The 22629-nt window shown below is 46.4% G+C and overlaps 2 protein-coding genes and 1 non-coding gene across 5 annotated transcripts; all 3 read right to left on the bottom strand.

Annotated features, from left to right (window-relative positions):
* Nucleotides 1–2259: 2259 nt before the first annotated feature.
* On the bottom strand, nt 2260–2366 carry LOC124968944 (U6 spliceosomal RNA). The gene has a single exon (XR_007105892.1). It is a non-coding gene; the product is annotated as a U6 spliceosomal RNA (small nuclear RNA).
* Nucleotides 2367–12316: 9950 nt separating this feature from the next.
* On the bottom strand, nt 12317–18426 carry S100a16 (S100 calcium binding protein A16). 3 transcript variants are annotated; one of them, XM_047557274.1, is made up of 4 exons: nt 14174–14205; nt 13658–13747; nt 13296–13474; nt 12317–13036 (listed from the first exon to the last, which is right to left on the bottom strand). In XM_047557274.1, the coding sequence occupies exons 3-4, from the start codon at nt 13446–13448 to the stop codon at nt 12878–12880; spliced, it is 312 nt and encodes a 103-aa protein (XP_047413230.1). In that variant the 5' UTR covers nt 13449–13474; nt 13658–13747; nt 14174–14205; the 3' UTR covers nt 12317–12877. The 3 variants fall into 3 exon arrangements, with proteins under 3 accessions (XP_047413230.1, XP_047413216.1, XP_047413221.1); XM_047557260.1 differs by lacking the exons at nt 13658–13747; nt 14174–14205 and adding an exon at nt 18272–18426; XM_047557265.1 differs by lacking the exon at nt 13658–13747 and having other exon boundaries at nt 14174–14314.
* A 1097-nt stretch (nt 18427–19523) lies between these two features.
* Nucleotides 19524–21658, bottom strand: S100a14 (S100 calcium binding protein A14). The gene is made up of 4 exons (XM_047565456.1): nt 21608–21658; nt 21136–21245; nt 20539–20685; nt 19524–20326 (listed from the first exon to the last, which is right to left on the bottom strand). Exons 2-4 carry the CDS (start codon nt 21163–21165, stop codon nt 20189–20191), a joined length of 315 nt encoding a protein of 104 aa, XP_047421412.1. The 5' UTR covers nt 21166–21245; nt 21608–21658; the 3' UTR covers nt 19524–20188.
* Between the last annotated feature and the right edge of the window lie 971 nt (nt 21659–22629).

The raw sequence follows: 22629 nt of genomic DNA, 5'->3' as shown, positions 1-22629 counted from the left end.
GTAAATCCATTTCTTAGTTTTTCACCATTTGTAGTCATCTCTTTTGGAATCCTCAGGGGATTGGTCCCAGGAGTCTTCAAGGATACCAAAATCCATGGATGCTCAAGACTTTGTATGAAATGGCATAGTGTTTGCATATGATCTATACATATCGTCCTGGTTTTTTGTTTGTTTTTGAGGTAGTTTTGTTTTGTCTTGTTCTAGGGATTGAACCCATGGATGCTTTGCCACTGAGTTACACCCCCAGCCTTTTTTTTTTTTTTTTTTTTTAGGACAGAGTCTCTCCCGAAGTTGCTTAGGTTCTCACTAAGTTGCCCTGGGTGATCTTGAACTTGTAATTCTCCTAACTCCGCCTCCCAAATCACTAGAAATGCACTACCATGCTGGCTTCCTGTATACTTTTAATTATTACTAGATTCTCCTTTTTTTTTTTTTTTTTCCCCCCTGGTACCAGGGGTTGAACCCAGGGACTCTTAACCACTGATCCACAGGAGACAGCTTCTCACTAAGTTGCTGAGGCTGGTCCTGAATGAGATACTCCTGCGTCAGCCTCCCCAGTTGCTGGGTTTACAAGTATATACCACTATGCCTGACCATCACAATGTAGTTCTATATAAATTGCTATTATGCTGTATTGTTTAGGAAATAATGACAAGAGATAAGTTTATATATGTTCAATACAGACAAAATGAATATTTTTGATCCATTGTTGGTTGAATACAAGGATGTTGAACTCTCAGATATGAAGGACCAACTGTTTTACTTAAAGAGATATATCCATATGACATTCATCAAATGATAATGCTTATTTCTGAGTAGTGGGATAGTGAATAATTGTTTTCTTCATCTGTATATTTTGCTATATTTTTTATTTTTTATTATTGCTGCCTCTTCTGGACATGGGTCATGGGTATGGCAAAGCAGAAAGGATGATCTTGACGGTTATTTCTAAGACTAGATGGAAGTAAACCATGTTGAATGCAATGAAAGTTGTCTCTTGCAGTGTGGTTGGGGAGATGGTGGTTTAAATGGATGCGAAGTGTTAGGGAAATAAGCAGACACAGTTGAGATTTTTTTTTTTTTTTCTTTTCAGTACTGGGGATTGAACCCAGGGCCTTGTGCTTGTAAGGCAAGCATTCTACCAACTGAGCTATATCCCCAGTCGGAGATTTATTTTTAAAGTAGAATCAACAGAAATTGCAGGTCAATTGGATATGGAGAGGGAGAATAAGGAATAAGTCAGGAAGATTCCTAGGATTTGACTTGAACACTTGATCAGCTCCTTGTACTACTCCATCAAAGCCAGCCCATTTTACCCTCAACGTCTCTCACAAATCCATCCCCTTCTTACATCTCCTAAGCAGCTCCACTCCCACAAAGATGGTCCCATGTGAAAGCTAAGTCAGATTTACATTGTTAAAAATTTCTGGGTATGATTCTTCAAAAGTTATTTCAAGATGGGCACAGTGGCATACGCCTGTGATCTCAGCAACTCCAACGGCTGAAGTAGGAGGATCACAAGTTCAAGGCCAGTCTCAGCAACTCAGTGAAACCTTGTCTCAAAATAAAAAATAAAAAGGTCTGGGAATGTAACTCAGTGGTAGAGTGCTGTTGGGTTCAATTCCTAGTAGCAAAACCAAAAGTTATCTTAATTTATAATGATTTGTGTGATCATGTGACTATATGCTCTCTTCTTCTCTAAACTGTGAGCTTCATAAAATCAGGAAACACTTCATCTCACTCTTTTGTTTACAGTACATATTACATAATACACATACATATTACCTTGTAAACACACACACACACACACACATTTTTTAATCTGGGTAAGCTCTACTACTGAGCTCCATCCTCAGCCCTTTTTATTGTATCTCTAAATTTCCCAGACTGGTCTTGAATTTGTGATCTTCCTGTCTCAGCCTCCTGAGGAGCTGTGATTACAGGAATGTACCACAGCACCTGGTTCGAGGTACTATATTCTTGTTTTGTTTGTCTTTATTTCATTGCTATTGTTGTTGTTAGTGCATTCTAGCTATACATAATCATAATAATGGGGTTCATTCTGATGTAATCATACGGGCAAGGGATATAATTTGCTCCATCACACTCCCTAGTACTTCCATTTTTCTTCTCTTTCTACCTCTTCCTGCTCTACTGGTCTTCCATCCATTTATTTATTTATTTATTTATTTATTTATTTATTTTTGACTTTTCACTATTTATTTATGACAAATGTTCCACATCCACAATTCTCTCCAGAAAAATATGGAACGCTTCACGAATTTGCGTGTCATCCTTGCGCAGGGGCCATGCTAATCTTCTCTGTATCGTTCCAATTTTAGTATATGTGCTGCCGAAGCGAGCACTATTTATTTATTTTTAATTGTTGATGCACCTTTATTTTTTATTTATTTATATGTAGTGCTGAGAATCAAACCCAGTGCCTCACACATGCTAGGCAAGTGCTCTACCACTGAGCCACAACCCCAGCCCTATTTATTTTTTTAATTGTTGCTTTATAGATACACACAAAGGTGAAATCGATTGTGGTATATTCATATTTGTACATAGCATAGTTTGGTCAATTTCAAGATACTATATTCTTGAATTAATAAGTATTCCTGAGATGCAACACAGCCATCATGCAGGGCCTGTAGGGGACGCTCTTGGCCCTCCACCGTGTTGAGGCCAAGACATGGACAAGTGTCCCTGCCCTTGTGTGTGGTAGTCCCCACAGTTAATGAAACAAGGGATCTGAGTCACGGGTCTCCTGACCACAGGCAGTGGGTCCTTAGGTAAGTCACACCAAGTCTCTGAGTCTCAATATCTTCATCTGTGAAATGTGGCACTGATTCCTGTCTTACAGGGTCATCGGCAGGAACAAATAAGCCTTGGATACAAAAGCATTTTTTAAAACTTTTAACGTGAGACAATAGAAATTATTGTTTAATTTTTCAAAAAGAAACTCTACTAGGAATCAAAATGAAAAACAAAACCAAATGTATAGAAAGTACAAAAGTTACACAGGTGGTTTTAGGTTCATTTGCCTTATGGGACACAATAAATCAGGTTCTCACCCTAAAGAATGACAAGTTCAGCAGAATGTGGTGGCACACACCTGTAATCCCAGTTACTTGGGAGGCTGAGGCAGGAGGAGCACACGTTTGACGTCAGCTTCAGCAATTCAGCAAGATCCTGACTCAAAATAAAGAATTAAAAGGGTTGGGGATGTAGCTCAGTGGTAGAGCTCAGTGGTAGGATGTAGTGAACCTCTGGGTTCAATTCCCAATACTTAAAAAAAAAGAAAAAAAAAAGAAAAAAAAAAAAAAGAATGACAAGTCTAGCTACAGATGGGTTTGACAGGCTCAACTTGCTGGGCACCCATCACATGGGTCCTAAGGGGTTAGACCCTAGACAGAGGGGGCTAAGAAGACCACTCACAGAAGACTGTTTCTCACCCTCTCTCCCCAGCTCAGCTCAACCAGTCTGGTCCTGCCCTTCTCTCACCCAACACTCCCCAGGGAAGCCTCAGTTTGAGCTGCTTGACCCTGCAGTGGTTGCTTTTGCTCCTCTGGGACCTCTCTGGCTCCAGGCCCTGAAACCAAAGCTCTGAGGGTCATTCAAGTTCTCTGACCTCCATTGAAGTTCAGTTTCCTCCACAGAATTCTAGGCATAAGCCTAGACCTCTTTTATGGTTTGAATCTGGAACATCCCCCGAAAAGCTTATGTTTTAGGCAGTACAACTTCTGGTTGGATCACGAGGGCTCTAACCACATCAGTGGATTAATCCATTTGATGGATTAATAATTTGAATGGATTACTGGGTGGTAAGTATAGGCAGGTAGGATATGACTAGAGGAAGTAGGTTACTGGAGGTGTGGTCTGGACTATATCTACAGCCCTTGTGTGTGTGTGTGTGTGTGTGTGTGTGTGTGTGTGTGTCTCTCTCACACACACACACACACACACACACACATTCATTTCCTGCCAGCTGTTCTAAAGTCTTGGTAAAGTGGAAGGACTAGGTTCTGAAGTATCATGGGCAGTGAAGCACAGCCCATCATTTCTCAAGGAAGCAGAAGAGGCTCTAGGAAAAAAGGATGGAGTTGGTCCTCCCACCTTGACTCTGTTCTCATGCGTCCTAAGAGAATCTCTCTGGTGTCTAATACAGAGATAACATTTTCTTCCTCTTCCTTTTCCCTCTTCCTTTAGAAGGAAAAATGGGAATGTTGAGTGGGGTAGAGGAAATAAGCACTATGTGGGGGCTAGAAAACGAATGAGGAGCTGGTCGTTGGAAGGGAGGGACAAGAAGGGCAACTCTATGGGCTGGGGTTGTGGCTCAGTGGAAGAGCGCTTCTCTGGCACATGTGAGTCCCTGGGTTCCATCCTCAGCACCACATATAAATAAATAAATTAAATAAAGTTCCATCGACAACTAAAAAAATATTAAACGAAAGAAGGGCAACTCTATTCTGAGTTGCCTCTGAGATTTCCCATGATATTTCCCCACACCCTGGGTTTTGAGTATTGCAGTTTAGCTCTAAAATGTTCACCTAAAGCCCATGTTTTAAAGTCTTGTTTCCCAGGGTGGAGCCACTGAGAGGCATTGAATTTTAAAGTTTCCATTGAAACTTTAAACGTTAGGGTTTAGTAGGATGTTTTAGGTCATTGAGCGTCTCACAAAAGGAGTTGTGGGATACCAGCTCTTCCTCTGTCTCTCTTTTGCATTCTAGTCACGAATTAAACAACTTTTCTCTGCTATATGCTCCCTACCATGACACTGTTTCACCACAGACCCAAAAGCAACTGGGGGCCAACCAACCATGAACTGAAACTGAAACTTCCAAAACTTGTGAGGTTTATTTTGATAAATCAATCTTCTTTATAAGTTGATTATCTCAGATATTTTATTACAGTAGTGGAAAGCTAACAAAGACAAGGATCTACCTTCTCTACCACCCAAGGCCTTGATACCAATTATCATCCTTGTTATATCTTCCAAGAAGCTCTTTGCTCCACTTCCTCCCTGTTGCGCCCTCCCCTGCTTTTTGTCCCATCTCAGCCCTTCCTTCCTCTAGAGGGGCATAGCACCCACCATCCATTGTGGTGATCCTGCTGCTCTCTGAAGTCTATTTTCATAGGGTTTGTTTCTGCACTCCCTACGAGAATTTTTTTAACTATATACTGACTTGTACAAATTTCAAGTCAACTGCTAAGATTTTTTTCATCATGTTTAGGTCATTGTAAAAAGTGTACATTCTGGAGTATTTTAGATACTAGAGCATTTTTTGTTTGTTTGTTTTTGCAGTGCTGGGGATTTGAACCCAGGGCCTTGTACTTGCAAAGCAAGTACTCTACCAACTGAGCTATATCCCCAGCCCTAGAACATTTTTAAATAAAAACTATTAAAACAGTTTTAAATGACTTTCAGGAAATCTAAACATTTGAAATATGTATGTTTGAGAGAACAACCAAACAGAAGGTCAATAAGTAAATAGAGGACTTAAAGAACACCACAAACTAATTGGACCTGACAGACATTGAATTTTTGAGACTGTAGGGCTGGGGATATGGCTCAGCAGTACAGCACTTGTCTAGCATGTACAAGGCCCTGGGTTCAATTCCCAGTACCAGAAAATAATAAAACTGTTATTGAAATTTTGTGACTGTAATAAATAACTGCAGCAGTTAATTTTATAAAATGGAAAAGTTTATTCAGCTCAGTTTTGGTGCTCCAAAATCCAAGACTGGGTGGGGAGGTTCCATCTGTTTGACATCTGATGAGAACAGAGGAACAGGAACGTAGTACATGATGGCAAGAGCTCATATAGGAACAAGCAGTCACATCTCAAATAGGAGTGAAGAGAAAGAGTTGGGCAGAACCAGGCTTGCTCCTTTTATTTTTATTTATTTATTTATTTTTGGGGTGCTGAGGATTGAACCCAGGGCCTTGTGCTTACAAGGTAAGCACTCTACCAACTGAGCTATCTTTATAACAATCCTGTCCCAAGAATGACCAAAGGGGCCATAAGAGCCAAGCAGAGTGATGCATGCCTATAACCTCAGCTACTCCTGAGGTAGGAGGATCACAAGTTCCAGGTAAGCCTGAGCAATTTAGGGAGACCCTATCTCAAAACAAAAGCTAAGAAGGCTGGGAGTATAGCTCAGTGGTAGAGCATCCCTGGGTTCAATCCCCAAGACTATTAATTAATTAATTAAATAATTATATGCCAACAAATTGGATAACCTACAAAAGATTTATTAAGTTGCTAGGAATATACAATCAGCCAAGACTGAATCATGAAAAAAATAGAAAATCTGAAAAGAATTATTACTAGTAAGTAGATTGAATCTAACAAAAACCTCTCAACAGAGGAAAACCCAGGATCAAATGGCATCACTGAAGAATTCTACCTAATACTCAGAGAAGAATTAACACTAATCCTTCTCAAACTCTTCCAAAAATATTAAAGAAAATGGAACACTTATGAATTCATTTTATGAGGTTAGCATTATTCTGTTACCAAAGCGAAATATCCTACCAAAAAAACTGCAGACTAAATCCCTGATGAATATTAATGCAAAAATCATCCCAAAAAAGTATTAGCAAATTAAATTCAATAGCACATCAAGAGTATTATACACCATGACCAAGTAGGTTTTACCCTTGGAATACAAGGATGGTTCTGCATATGGTAATGAATAAATATAATGCACTACATTAACAAAATAAAGGACAAAAATCACAAGCTCATCTTAAATGATGTAGAAAAAGCATTTGATAAAATTCATCACTCTTTTGTGATTTTAAAAAAATACTCAAAAACTTAGGAATAGCAGAAAATTACTGCCAGGCACAGGGTCACATGCCTATAATCCCAGTTACTCAGGAGGCAGAGATAGGAGGATCAAGCGGTTCAAGGTCAGATGGGCAATTTAGGGAGACATTGTGTCAAAATAAAAATAAAAAGGGCTGAGGATGTAGCTCAGTGGTAAAAGGGCTGAGGATGTAGCTCAGTGGTAAAGCATCCCTGGGTTCAATCCTCAGCACCTCAAAAGAAGAAGAAGAAGAAGAAGGAGGAGGAGGAGGAGGAGGAGGAGGAGGAGGAGGAGAGGGAGGAGGAGGAGGAGAGGGAGAGGGAGAGGAAGAGGGAGAGGGAGAGGGAGAGGGAGAGGGAGAGGGAGAGGGAGAGGGAGAGGGAGAGGGAGAGGGAGAAGAAGAAAGGAAAAGAAAATTACCACTTCAATATAATTTCACATATGAGAAATCCACAATTAACATCAACTAAACATGAAAAACTGAAATTTTTTCTTCTAAAATTAGGAGCAAGATAAGGATGTCTACTCTCACCACCTCTACTCAACATAGAACTAAAGTCCTACTCAGAGCAATTAGGCAAGAAAAAGAAATAAAATGCATCCAAATTGGAAAAATAAAGAAGTAAAATTATTTCTTTGCAGATGACATGGGTTGATTTTTGGTTTTGGTTTTGGTTTTCTGGTGCTGGGGATTGAACTCAGGGGCACCTGACCACTGAGCCACATTCCCAGCCCTATTTCATATTTCGTTTATTTTTTTAAATATATTTTTAGTTGTAAGTGAACAACAATACCTTTATTTTATTTTCATGTGGTGCTGAGGATGGAATCCAGGGCTTGCTAGGCAAGTGCTCTACCACTGAGCCACAACCCCAGTCCCTATATTTTATTTAGAGACAGGGTCTCACTGAGTTGCTTAGTGTCTCACTTTTGCTGAACCGATAGTCCTCCTGCCTCAGCCTCCTGAGCAGGCATGGGATTACAGGCATGCTGCGCTACTGTGTCCAGCAGATGACATGGTTTTATACATAGAAAACTTTAAAGAATTTATTTTTAAAAAACTGTTAGAAATAATAAATAAATACAGCAAAGTTGCAGGATACAAAATGAATATTCAGAAATTAGTTGCATTTCTATACATTGATAATGAACAGTCTAAAAAGAAAATTAAGGGGAAAAAAACTACTTACAATAGCTTCGAGAAGGATAAAAATACCTAAGAATAACTTAACCAAGGAACTAAAGGACTTAAACTTGAAAACCACAAAACATTGCTGAAAAGAATTAAAGAAGACATAAATAAATAGAAAAAAAATCCCATGTTTGCAAATCAGAAGATTTAATATCATTAAAATGTCCATACTAACTAAAGCAGTTTACTTATTCAATGCAATCACTATAAAAACCCCAAAGACATATTCTGCTTTGTTTTGTTTGGGGAGGATGATACCAGGGATTGAAGCAGGGATGCTTTACCACTAAGCTTCATCTCTGGTCTTTTGCATTTTTAATTTCAAGACAGCGTCTTGCTAAGTTGCTGAAGGTCTTATTAAATTGATGAGTCTGGCCTCCACTTGTGAGGAGGAGACTCCTGTCTCACCCTCCCCCATAAGTGGGATTACAAGTATGCACCACCATGCCAGGCCCAAAGGCATTTTTTATAGAAATAGAAAAAGCCCTAAAATTCACAGTGAACCTCAAGGGACCCAAAATAGCCAAATAATCTTGAAAAAGAAGAACAAAACTGAAAGCCTACACTTCCTAATTTCAAAATATATTATAAAGCTATGAATTAAAACAGTTTGGTAGTGGCATAGAGATAGAAATATAAACCAATGGAACAGAAGAGAAAGCCTAGAAATGATCCTCACTTTCATAATGGAAGAATATTTAACAGTGGTGCCAATTTTACACAATAAGAAAAGGATAATCTCTTTCCTGTATGGGAAAACAGGATACCCACATGCAATAGAATTGAGGCACGAAGACACACACCTGTAATCCCAGTAACTTGGGAGGATGAGGTAGGAGGATCAAATTGCCAGTCCATGGCCAGACCGGGCAACTTAGCAAGACCTCATCTCAAAATAAAAGATAAAAAGGACTGGGGATATAGCTCAATGGTATAGTGACCCTGGATTCAATCCCAGTACCAAAAAAAAAAAAAAAAGAATTAAGGTGAACATTTATCTTATGATCTAAGATCTGAGATGTAAAACTCCTAGGAGAAAGCATGGAGAAAAAACTTCATGACAATGGTCTTGGCAATGATTTCTCTGATGACACCAAAACACAAATAACAAAACAAAAATAGACCAAAGAGACTACATCAAACAAAAATATCTATGTAGCAAAGGAAACAATCAATAGTCAAAAGGCAACCTACAGAATGGGAGAAAACATTTTTTGCAAAGTATATATTGCATCGAGTTAATACACCTAAATACAAATACAAAGAACTCTCTTGTTTTTTTGGTTGTGGATAGACACAATAGGTTTATTTTGTTTATTTAGTGTTTTATGTGCTGAAATTGAACCCAGTGACTCACACATGCTTAGGCAAGTGCTCTACCATTGAACCACAAGCCCAAACCCTACAAAGAACTCTTAACAACTCAACAACAAAAAAAGACAACCCAATTTTTAAAATGAATAAAGGATTTGAAGAGACATTTCTCCAAAGAAGATACACAAACAACACGCAAATGAAAAAATGCTCAGTCTCACTAATTATCAGGGAAATGCAAATCAAAACCACAATGAAGGGTAGGGGAGAAAGGGGATAGAGGAGGATTGGTTAGTGGGTACAAAAATAGTCAGACAGGAGAATTAAGATCTCATGTTCCACAGCACAGTAGGATGGCTATAGTTAACAATAATTTATTGTTTATTTCAAAATAGAAGAGAGGATTTTGAATAAATGTTTGTGGTGATCAATATGCTAATTATCCTGAGTTGATCTTTGCACATTTGACTATGTGTCAAAATATCACATAGTTCCCCATGAATATGTAGAATTATTATGTGTCACTTTAAAAAAATAAGCCACAATGAGGTATTACCTCCCGCCCATTCAAATAGTTACTATCAAAACAACAACATAGCCTGACACAGTGGCTCATGTGTGTAATCCCAATGACCCAGGTTTAGGTAGGAGGATTGCAAGTTCAAGCCAGCCTGGGTAATCTAGAAAGACCATGTCTAAAAATTTAAAAAAATAAAATAAAATAAAAAGGGTTGGGAATGTAGCTCAGTGATAAAGAGCCCCCAGGTTTAATTCCCAAACCAGTAAAGAAAAAAAGAAAAAACAATACAGCTGTGCTTGGTGGCACAGGCCTATAAACCTAGCTACTCAGGAGGCTGAATCAGAATTTCAAATCCAAGGCCTGCCTCAGCAACTTAGTTCTTACTGTCTCAAAATAAAAAAGGCTGGGGATGTGTAGCTCAGTGGTAAAGCACTCCGGGGTTCAATCCCCAGTACAAAAAGAAAAGAAAGAAAAAACAGTGTGCATAAGGTTAATAATATTGCAATGTACATTTAAACACAACGTGCACAACCCCAGGGTACATTGTGGGTTGGGGTTGTGGCTCAGTGGTAGAGCACTTGCGTAGTACATGTGAAGCACTGGATTCAATCCTCAGAACCACATAAAATAAATAAATAAAATAAAGGTAATGTGTCCATCTACAACTAAAAATATTTTTTAAAAATGTACATTGTTGCGGGCTGGGGATATAGCTCAGTTGGTAAAGTGCTTGCCTTGCACTCTACCAAGGTTCAATCCCCAGCTTCGCAAAAAAGAAAAAGGTGCACTTTGTTTTTTTTGTTTTTTTGCCACAATAGATAGATAGATATACAGACAGAAGACCCACAACAAAAGAAATGTGAACACGTTCTTTATCATTCAGACAGGACCACATAGTAATACTTGGCATAGATAAAAGGCATGCCTTTCATTTTTTTTTTTTTTTAGTATTTTTTTAGTGATCAATGGACCTTTATTTTATTTGTTTGTTTACTTATTTATTTATGTGCGGTGCTGAGAATCAAACACAGGGCCTCACACATGCAAGGCAAGTGATCTACCACTGAGCCAAAACCCCAGCCTCCCTTTCTTTTTTTTTTTTTTTTTTTTTTTTTTTTTTTTTTTTTTGTAGTGCTGGGGATTGGAACCCAGGGCCTTGGTGCTTACAAGGCAAGAACTCTACCAACTGAGCCATGTCCCCAGCCATCCTGCCTTTCATTTTTAATTGGGGAAGTTATTGCTTTTGTCTGTTCATTTGCAGTACTGAGGATCGAACTTAGCAGCACTTTGCCACCTGTCAGGCTATGTTGTTGTTTTGATAGTTTTTGTCTTGAGACAGGGTCTTACTAACTTGCTGAGCCTGACCTGTAATTTGTGATCCTCCTGCCTCAGTCTCCCAAGTAGCAGGGATTACAGGAGTGTACCACCACACCTGCTAATGAAGGGTTATTGTGATGTAGATGTGATAAAGGAGGGTCAGCATATTTCAAAGCCAACCAATTTTAGATCTGGAAGTAGGTTCCAATAAAACTCCCTGTGCCTGTGTATCTTTGAGGAAATCTTAAACCTTGGGTATATTGCCCCCATTTGAAAACACCTGATCCCAAGTTCTACAGGCTGGATTTCCCACCGTGTTCCTACTAGGGGACCCCTGGGTTCAAGAGCCCAGGAGTAATGGAGAAGCCATATTGTTTCTTAGCAGATACCAGCTGTGGTTTCCTCTCCTCTCTCTGGCCTCCCATACCCCTCCTCCCTTGTGAAGCCAGAATGGGGGACAGGCAGTTAGTGTACCTGCCTGATCACCTTGGCCCTCCCCCTCCCTTCGCTTCTCACTGTATGCAAAACCAGGCCTAATCATGTAGGCAGGAAGGAAAGAGATAAAGGGGAAGAACGGGAGAATAAAACTTATTAAAAGGACAAGATTTGCTCAATCCGATGGATTCCACCTTTGGGTCCCCTTCTTCCACCCAGGAGAAGTCCGCTTTTACTTTTCTTTAATAAAGCTTACTTTCTACTCTGCGCTCGCCTCGGAGGAAACAGGACTGTCACTGGTAAACTGCGGTATCACTTGCACCCCTACTTTTTCATCCCACAACTTCTGTTTATTGGAATAATATCTTGGTGAGGATTCTAGGCTTCCATGCTATTCATGGCTCAAGACCGGGTGTCATGTCCCCCTTGTGGAATTGCAATAAGGATGAAATGAGACCTAACTTTGTACCTGGAAATTGAATATGAAAGTCTGAGACAGTGACACTTCGCCTCTGGCCCTTTGTGGAGCAGAAGGGAGGGAGCTGCTAGCCCTGGGATGACAGGATGTCCTGGGATCCAGGAGTCCTAATTTCTTTCTTGCTCTGCCTCTGAGATTCCTCCTGGGCTCAGAGTGGAGGGTAAAGACTACCAAGACATAAGAAGTTTTCAAGGAGTGTGAAAGGTTTAATGACTGTCATAAAGGGACCAGGTAAGAGGGATACAAACTCCAAATTCAGCCTTTATTACTGTCATTTTAGTGGCTAAGCAGAGGGAAAAGGCTCAGCCCTGCTTAGCTCATTCCCAGACACAAAGGCAGCTAGAGGGGAGTCCCTGGAAATGCTTCTCTACCCAGCTGAGGACTATGCAGGAGGGGAGAGGTCTCTGCCACTGCTGACACCAGAAGCAGGGAGACCTCAAGCAGCAAGCTGACCCCAGGAGGTCAGGACCCAGAATCAGGCAGGAATCAGACAAAAAAGCAGACATTGGAAGACTGAACAGGTGAGGAAACTCTTGGGGTCCCCAAACAGCATTGAGATCTCACAGGGGAGCCCTAGGGCCTGCTGGCTCCAGGGACTGAGACCCTCAGGGTAGCACCCCCACATTGAGATATTCACAAAAGGACCCTGACATCTCCCCTTCCACTGCTGAGCAAGGGTAAGGAGAAGGTCTGGAGGGAGAAGCAAGGAAAGGGGCTAAGAGGGCAGAGTTGAGGAGGGCGCCTGGGAGGAACACCAGGGCTGGGGCTCTGTCAGGGCCAGGAAGAGGTGGTGGTGAGGCCTCTAGCTGCTGCTCTGCTGCTCCTGCTGGCGGATCAGGTTGGCAATGGGGCAGGTAATGCCGCCTATCAAGGTCCAGTACTCGTCAAAGCTGATGCGTCCATCATGATTGGCGTCTAAGTTCTGGATGAGCTTGTCGGCGGCCTTTCGGTTCCCAGTGTCCTGCAGAGGAATGGTGGGGGGGAGAGGAGGGGTCAGGGTAGAGTTGTTTGAAGGTTGGGAGGGTGGCAACCCCAGAGAACCTGGACAGCTGTTGTCCTTGGAAAATGCAAACAGAGCCCTCCCTGGCTGGATCTGGGCACCCTCAGAAGACGGAGGCCTGCAGCGCTGGTAAGAGTAACTCAAAGGACAGAGGACTCAGTGGGAAGGATGCCTGGTAGAACAGAAAGGGGAGAGGCCAGGTCCTGGGCAGGGAGCTTACCGTCAGCATGTGGTTGAGCTCTTTCTGAAGCATCTTGCGGAAACTGCTCTTGCTGATCTTGTTCTTGACCAGGCTGTGCTTAGACACATATTTGTAGAAGTTTTCCACCAGGACAACAACTGCCTTCTCCAGTTCCGTGTAGCAGTCTGCCATTGCACTGCCTCAGCTCCTCTAGGGGCCTGGGTACCACGAAGAAGGGAGATAAGACATCGCACAGGCCAAACCTCCTCCCTCACATGCACCCTGGGCCCCTGGGCACATGGGTGGCCCCTAGGATGGTTTGTCCTCTGGAAAAATAAGGTGGTGGGAGGGGAACACAGGGGTGCGGGGGTGGGCCCTGGAATGAGAGCTATGCGACTCCCCTAATCCAGGTGCTCCCCAGCTCAACCGCCCGGACAGGTTCTCCAGGCTCTTCCCCAGCCCAGGGCACTGAGCTGCCGCTTGTCAGAGCCCTGGTAAGAGAAAGAGGCTCCCATAAGGAGAAGAGGATGGTAACTGCCCAACCCTCCCACCCTGCTCCACACCTAGCACCCAGGGGCCCTGCCCTGGGGCAAGTGCAGCTAAGAACTGCTGGGATGAGCCCTGGCAGATGGGGGCAGAAGCTCTTGCTTCTCATCCCCACGGCTGGCTGAGACCCCAGGCAACAGACAGGAGGTAGGAACCTAAGCCTACCCCAATCCCTTCTCCAGGCTCCAAAGCAGTAAATTCAGAGGCTCAGGCCACAGCTGCCCATCTCCAGAAAAAGACAAGATCCCAATCCATCAAATCGATTTTGTGCAGCCTCCCCAACCCCCTGCCACACCCTGCAAACCTCTCCTCCCTCGTACCCACCCCTAAAATATACAGCAGAACCCAAGGAAAACCCCTCACCCCATTACCTAAGGAGGAGCCAGGCCCGTTCTGCCCCAGCTGGATCCAGACCCTGGACACCACAGCTGCCTGCCAGAGGCCACATGCGTCACCCCCTCACCCAAGGACAAAAGGCACTCACATTCCAGGCGGATACAGCCTTCTGAATAACAGGATATGAGGGGAGCAGGCGGATCTACTCTGTGAGTCGCCGCCCAAGCCCAGTGCCCCCCCAAGTCAACCCAAGCAAATCAGACTCCACTCCCACCCTCAAGGCCAAGAATGAGCTCCTGCAGCTTTCAGCTGGTTCTGGCAAGGGGAGATGGACACAGCCACAGTACAGGCTGATCTGGAATGGGGGGGTCTCCTTCTCTAGGCCCCACAGTACAGCCTCCTGCCCCTGCCACCTGCTTTCTGATCCCCTTGTGGCCATTCCTACTCCCATGCCCATGGCCATGCCTTCTCCACCCAGCTGAGCCTGCCCATCATTCTGGCCCTGCCCAAACCACGCCTCCCTTGGGAGGCCTGCCTTGACCCCTGCCCTCAGCACGTTCCTCCCCAACTCCCACAGACATGTCTGTCTTCACTATGCCGGCACTGTCTGGAGCCACTAACTGGTGTGGCCACTGTCTCTTTACAGCTCTGGTCTCATTCCTCGAGGCATACATAGTGTTTCTGACATGCAGCTGCTGTGTTTTCTGAACCAAACAACAAAATGCACAGACTTGGGGACAATTATTTTTCCTCCTGGGTATACAACAGCCTTTCTTTTAGTCTCTGTGATTTCCCTGACCCATACTGCTTGGCCTAGTGCCTTGCTCAAGGGAGATATTCCATAAATATTCTACCTCCTTTCAGCCCTGAGAGTAGGTGTCCAAGACCCCTGACTAACTTTCTAAGTCTTTTCTTTTATGGAGCTTTTTCTGAAGGAAGGGTGAGACCAGGAGGAAATAGTCCAGGAAGAAGGAAGGAGAGTTGAGAGGGAGAAGGGTCAGGGGCATCTCTAGCAGGAAACCCTGCCCTTCTCCCCCTCCCCTTGCCCACATGACCACTCTGGTCTGTGGCTGGAAGAATGACATAAAATGCCAGGACTGCAGGAAACCATACTCTTTATTTAAGTGTGTGGTTCAATAAGATATTCAGACAAATCCTCTAACATTCACAAATAAGGAAGAAGAAACATTTTCACCCATGATCTGTCTGCTCTGCTGCTCTTGGGAGGGAGGTAGCCCAAGCTCATGACCACAGTTCCTAAGGTTTTTGGAAATGGTACCCATTCCAGGAAGGATTATGCCACGCCCACTACCAACCAAGCTTTGGAGTAGGGAGAGCATTTGGAGACCCCCTCCCATGATTAACCATCCCAGACCTGTTTCTACCCGAGGAATCCTGTGGGGAATAGTCAGGGAGAGAGAAGGGAAAGAAATGTTTGGGTTGGTGGATCTCTGCTCCTCTCTATGAGACCCACCTCTCCCTCCACCTGCCTTTTGAAGTCTTATTTCTCCAGCCACAGGAATCTCCTCCTATTCTTCCTCAACACCATGCCCAACCCCTACCCTACCTCTGGCGGCTGCCAAGTAGGCAAGACACAGGTGAGCATCCAAGAGAAGACTCAGCCACTGGCTCTCACATGTGCTGGGCAAGCCAGAGAGGTAGCTTCCTGGGGCTTCCGTTCCCAGGCCTTCCTCTCAGGAATCTGCCCCCACTACCTTCTTGTAAAATGGACAACACTGAGATAAGCATCTGACAAATACTTCCTGAAGCTTTTTCTGAAGGCAGGTTATCAGAATGGGACAGTTACAATCATGTGTCATTATTCTCCTTCTCCCACCCTCCCCTGGGGGCCAGGAGACAGGATCTGCCACCCCACCCAAACCATAACCACCTGCTTCTGCAGCTGCCCCATCCTCCTACCAGCCAGGTCTGAGGATCTCCAGGCATGGGGGAAGGGCAGGTGTGCTGTCCCATGAGCCCCTATCTAGGATGGTTAGCCAGGAAGTGGTTCCTGTATTGACATTGCCTCAAGCAGATCTCAGCAGGAGAATGGGGTGTGGGACTGGGATGGTGGGGAGTCAGGTTGTGAATAGTGCACATTGGAACCTTTCGAAAAAGTGAGAGAGGGGGACACTTGTCCTGCAAAGAGTCCCTCCCTCCCTGTCCCCTGTGTTCTCACTGTCTTCTCCTTGGCTGATTCATCATTGAGCAACCAGTAGTCTCCCATCTCCCACCCCCGCCCACCTGAGACCAGCTTGCTGACTTCTCCAAAAGCCCAAATTGCCCTGACACCATGCCCCTGGATCTCAGCCACTTCAGCCCCACCCTCCCACCCCCAGATTCAGGGCCCCTCCCCCTCCAAGTGCCTGCTAACCACCCCCTCACCTCCCCAACCCCCTTCATTCTGGAACCCTGGATGTCCACCACACCCTCCAAAATCCACCTTCTCTTCCCATCCTGCACACACTTTTTTTTTTTTTTTTTTTTTTTTGCAGTGCTGGGGATCGAACTCACGGACTTGTGCTTGTAGTGCAAGCACTCTACCGACTGAGCTATCTCCCCAGCCCCCTGCACACACTTCTGTACTGCTAAATTGTTTCCAAGTGGTGGGATATGTCCCCAGACTCCTAATCCCCGAGTCTCTGGGATTCTCCAGAGTCTAGCTCCATTTCCAAGCTTAAGTTTAGCGTTTTGAGTTCCTTCCATCTGCTTTCCATCTACCTACCACTCACTCATTTTTTCACTCTCATTCATTCTCTCTTTCTCATTTGTTCATTCAGTCATTCTTTCTTTGCAGGAGGGAGGAGGTGGATGCTAGGGATGGAACGTAGGGCTTTGTGCTTGTTAGGCACTCTGCCACTGAGCCCCAGCCCCAGCCCCAGTCATTCCCCTCCTGACTGACTCATTCTGCTCCAAGTGCCTTCAACACACTGCGAAGGCATATTGAAGAACTGGGCTGGGTCTCTGAACAAGGCTGGGAATTCAATCTCTATTTGCAAGAGTGTTTCAAAATAATTTCTCCAGCTTCAATCAACAGGTTCATCCTCTGCTATGTTCTTTTCCAGTTGCTTGAGGTTCATGCTTCACACAGGTGACCCTGCCTTAGCCCTTCCCACCCTCACAGGATTCATTCACACCTGCATACACAGGAAGCAAGGAACTCTGCCTTTACCAATCTTTTCTGCTTGAGTAACTCATTTACCTTTTGCCCTCTTCTATTTTCAGAGCAATAATTTGGACTTCTTTGAAATTTCTTCCAGATGAGTAAAGTTGGAGGCACACGCACGCATACGCACACACATGGCTACCTCTGGCCTCACCATTCAAGGAGTTCTTCACTAGTCCGTTGGGGAAGGGCTGCAGCCACCTCCCCTCCACCCCTGCCCTCACCTGGGCTAGGAAGGGGAATGCTCCTATAGTACCAGTCACTCTGACAAGCCAAGCCAGTCAAGCCAGGACCTGCCTGGGTCCTAAGGTGGAGAAGCTGCGGGTTCAGGGCTTGGCTTCTTTCCCTCTCCCTTTTCCAGGGAGCTCCCAGGCTTCCCCAGGGCCTCACTCAGGCCCCTCCCAAGGAACAGCTCCCAGAGCACATAGGGGCCTGCATTCGGGACCTGCCTGTGTCTTCAGGTGGGGAAGCCGCCTCAGCCCCTGCCTCCTTCTCCCTGGGTTTTTAAGCTCCCTGGACCCTCCTGGATCCCATTAGTTCTCCCAGGACACAACTCCTAGACCCCAGAGAGGCCTGTGTCCAGCATCTGACCACCCCCGATTCCCCGCCAACACACACTTGTCCTTTTCCGTTCAGGGAGGGCTGAGCAGCTGTGGGCAAGGCTCCCAAATGTTCTGCCCAGTGTCCCAGCCCCTGGAGAAGAGCCCAGTCAGCTGCTGGGCCAGAGAGAGGGTCTTACCACCTTACCCACTCCTCTGGAGGCCTCACCCAGCCCCCAACCACACCAGGACTCCTCATTCTCAAACTGGCCTTTGGAGAAAGTTAATAATTAACAAAACTCTTCCTGTCCTGCCTCTGGAAGGCCCCTCTCCCCAGGCCCCCTTCACTGCCCCTTCTCCTGGCCTCCCAAGCCTGCAGGGACCCTTGGGCAGCCCCAGATCTCCCAGACCCGGCCTGAGGTGCTCACCTGCCTTCTCGATCCACCTCCTCTCCAGCAGGGCTCTGGGGCCTAGGCTCTGGCACTGCCAAGCAGCTCCCCCGTTCAGCCCAGCCAGGACTCCTCCCCGCTGCACTCCCAGAATCTGTCCCACTCCCTCCCGGCCCTGCCTGGCTGAGCTGGCTCGGTAGGGAGGTAGTGACTGAGCTCCTTCTTAACTTGGCCCTGGGGTTGGGCCCTTGTTAAAGGGATACACACCTTTTTTAACACCCCTCTACCGCCACCCCAGAAGGAGTGGTGGAACCTGGCGCTCCCTCAACTCCACCCCCCTAACCCACAGGACCTGGGCAGAACCTGACAACGTGGAGAAAGGAAGGAAGGACTATCACCTGCCCTTCTTACCTGGGTCACTGGGAGCCCAGTTTCAGGGGCCCTCAACAGACAAGTTTAGTTAGCATTCCAGGCCAGCCTAGCTGGCCACAAAAGCTTCCTTCCTGTTCAGATTTCAGGAGTAACACCTGATTTCTGACACTGGGGACCAGAAACTGGCTCTGGTCTTCCTTCTCCAGTTCAGCCCATCCTGACCTCTCCTGAGACCCATCTCCAAAACCCCTTAGGCACAGTAGAACAATTCCTCTGCAAACTCCCACCCCCTGCTTTTCCCCCAGGTACCCAAGGAAATTGGCCAACTCTACCTCCCTATGGTGGGGCTGCTGCTGAAACTAAAGAGGACTCTCACCCACTCTCAGTGACTTCCACTCACTGGGCACTCATTGTGTGTTGGGCTCTCTCGTGCTGCACATGATGAGCCACATCATCTTCATGACACTCCCATTAGTGAAGTACTATTCACATCCCCTTTTTACAGGTGAGGAGACAAACTCTAAAAGTACGTCCAAAGTTTCACAGATCTAAGTGGCAGAGATAGGATTTAAACCCAGTCAGACTGTGTCCCAGCCCTACATTTTCTTTACCACTAGTCAGTGAGGCCCCAGGACACCTGGGTTCATGTCCTTTTCCCCAGGCGTACACACCTGTGCCCTCATCTCCTATCGGAAGGTAAGCCCATCGACAAGCAACAGCCTGTCCCTCAGAGATGACCTGGTCTCCCTGTTGGGCTTGTTTCCACCCTCAGCCCAAATCCATGGGGAGAAGTGAGCACCCAGTCATTTCCACTGACAACCACTCTAGTTCCATGTGTCTATCCCACCAATGACTCTACCACCTACCAAGGATCCCTCACCCATGGTCCCCAGGGCATGTATCCAATCAAGACAACATCTTTTTATTTTTTTTTTCATTTTTTTATTGATCAAACAATACAAAACAACCATCATTCTATAAATGCCCAAGCACCCAGCTGGTCCTCTTGCCCCAAAGTCACACCCTCCTCAGCCTCTTCCTCAACCCTGCTGGCCCTCCTCCCCTGCCCTAGCCCTGGGACAGTCTTGGGAGGAGGGTGGGGCAGAGCTGGAAGCAGGAAGAGATAGCATGGGACAGGGATAGCTGCAGTTTGGTTTGGAAAAGAGATTGAGACGGGTAGGTTCTCAGAGATTCTCTTTGGTACAATATCCAGCCATATTCCCAGCTCCATTCTTCAGATCATTTCCCATAGCCCAGGTTCTCTCTGCCCTTTCCCCACTATCAAATCACTTGGCCCTTACACCATTGTTATCCCTCCAGCATCCCTCCATAACCTCCCTGGTCCCAACCCACTCCCTGAGCTTCCCTCAGCTGGGGACTCTCGGACCCATCATCTCCCCCGAGCACCCAGGAAGGAAGTATGCAGACCCTGGGGAAGGCTATTATGAACCTGAACCTTGCAGAGATGAGGAAAGGTGCAGGCTGGGGAATAGGGTGGTGGTGGTGGAGTGCTATTTCCAGGCCCACAGTCTTTAAGGTCCCCTATCCCCCATTTGCCTCCTAAGAAATTCCAGGTAGAAGTCTTCAGCTCCTTGGGGCAGGACTCTCCAGCTTCACACTCTTGGCTGCTTCTCCAATGAGCTCCCAGAAGCTCCCGAACTCCAGTTTAGAGTCGTTACAGTTGCCCAGATTGGCAATTTTCTCTTCCAGCCCACAATTGCTCTGAGTGGAGGGAAGATACCACGAGCTTAGCAAGACTGTACCTTCAGATCTTCCCACCCCACCCTACCCAGAGGCAAGCACAGGATCTGAGCCTACCTGGCACTGGCAAAGGGGAAGGTCTAGGGGTTGCCAGTGCCGGTGTGGGTGGGGTCTGGACGCACTTGCTTGGGAAGTCAGGGGACTGACTGGGGTGGGGTCCATCCCCTCAGTACCGGCATGAGGTGTGGCAACTGCTGGGTGACCAGGTCCCGTAGCTCAGAGGAGGTCAGTGTCTCCTTCCCGCCCTCCACTGAGTACTGGTGGAAGTTCTTGATGAGGGTCTCAATGGCCCTCTCCACATCACTGAATTCCTGGGCATCCTGAGGGCAGCAGACAACCACATCAGGGAGGCTCCGCCCAACCTATAACACCCTGCTTCCCCAGGACCCTTGGTAAAGCCAACAGGGCAGAAGACAGCTGGAAGGCACACGGGCCCCTGCCCACTCCAGAGCCCCAAACCCAGTCCCTCGCCCTTACCTCCACCCTAGCCCCCAGCAGCTTCTGCCCTTCCCCACAGATTGGGCAAGACTTTCTTCCCCGCCACCCCCAGCCCCAGGCAGGCAGGTCCCAGCACGTGTCCAGACAGTCCTCTTCTCAGGAGGATTCCATCTGATCACCTTGTGTGGGGTTCAGGGAAGAATTTCAGGCCTCACTGACAAGGTCTAGGTGAAGGGCAAGACCAAGGTGAGGGGCAGAAGTCAGTGGGGTACACAGATCCCCAGGGTGGAAAAGAAGAGAATGGAAAACAGGGCAAGAGTGAATGGTCCCACCTCCGCATTGGCTGACCGACACTGTCCCATGGTGCCTGGTGCACTTGGTCCCGTGGTGAGTTTTGTCGTCCTATAGCCTGACCCAGAGGAACTGATGGATCATGATCTGCCTGGAGGAGGGGGAGATCTGAGGTGAGGGGACACTTCTGCTTTCTGTCTCAATGACCTCTTTTGGTTTCACCCAAAATATTCTGCCTCACCCAGGGGGTCAGAGGCAACCCCACACAGGCCCAGTTCCTGCCCAGGCTCCAGGAGATAAGGCCACAATGCCCAGGTCAACCTATTCAGGGGGAATACCTTGGAGCTCACCTCAGTCTCACACCTCCAGCCACCCACTTATGCTCAAAATGCACACACAAAGTTCCAGGACCCAGTACCCCAGCTCTCCCTTGGAAGATTCAGGCAGGAGAAACTCAGGGTGCTCCCCGTACAGGAGAAACCCATCTGGATAAAAAGCCCAGGGTTTCCTTACCTGCTGGCAGCCGCTGAGACAGGACAGGAGGAGCCAGCTCACCTCAACTCAGCTCTTATACCTGGGGGAAGGGAGGGGAGGCAGGGGGCTGGGCCTGATAGCCACCCCAGCTATTGCAGCAGCCTGGGCTGCAAGCCAACTGTGTGGGCCCCACCCTCCATTGGCCAGAGCTCCAGAGCCTGTCCCCACCCCTGCCACGAGGAGGGAGCCTTGGAGGGCTGGGTCTGGGATGCCCCTGGCCCCAGATCAACAGGCAGAGTCACCGGGAAAGAAGGGAAGTAAGGTTGGGGAGGGAGGGAGAGGGGACTTAGAGTCACCAAGCCTAGGAGTTGGAAGCACCTGGGGGAATTGTGAGGAATGGGGCAGCAGGGTGGGGGTGGAGGGGTGTCTCTATTAGTAACTAGGAAAGAAAGAAGCAGGGGCTGATCAAGTGAGGTTTGTAGGACAAAGGTAGATGAAGAACTTGAAAGAGGTCTGCTGGGGCCTCCCTGTACTTTTGAGATACCTCTCTTTCTGCCCTACTTCCCAGCCAAAGCCAATATGGATAGTGACATTCAAGTTTAACCAGACCCCATAGCCCAGCCTTTCCCAATCCTAATGGCAGAGAACTGAATGGAGAGGTCAGGAGGAAGTAGCAAAGAAGGGCAGCCTAGGACTGGCGCTCAGTGCGCACACCTGTAATCCAATTAATTGGCTTAGGAGGCTGAGGCAGGAGGATCTTGAGTTCAAAGCCAGCCCCAGCAACTTAGCAAGGCCCTAAGCAACTTAGTGAGATTCTGTCTCTACATAAAATATGAAAAAGAGCCAGGGATGTGGTTCAGTGGTTAAATATCCCTGGATTCAATCACCAGGACCAAAAAAAAATGAAGGGCAGCGTGGTAGAGAGAGTCACAGTGAGCATTGACCTGATTTCCTGTCAGCTCCCCTCAGCAACCCAGAGCCCAGATGGCAGCTCACAATCTCTCCACACCACTTGGGCTGCAAACTCTTTCCCCGCTCAGAATCCCATGTCCTCTCTAACC

Source organism: Sciurus carolinensis, chromosome 1 (assembly GCF_902686445.1).
Source record: "Sciurus carolinensis chromosome 1, mSciCar1.2, whole genome shotgun sequence".
NCBI lineage: Eukaryota > Metazoa > Chordata > Mammalia > Rodentia > Sciuridae > Sciurus > Sciurus carolinensis.
Note: the sequence above shows the minus strand (reverse complement) of the source record. Positions and strands in the feature narration are given on the sequence as shown.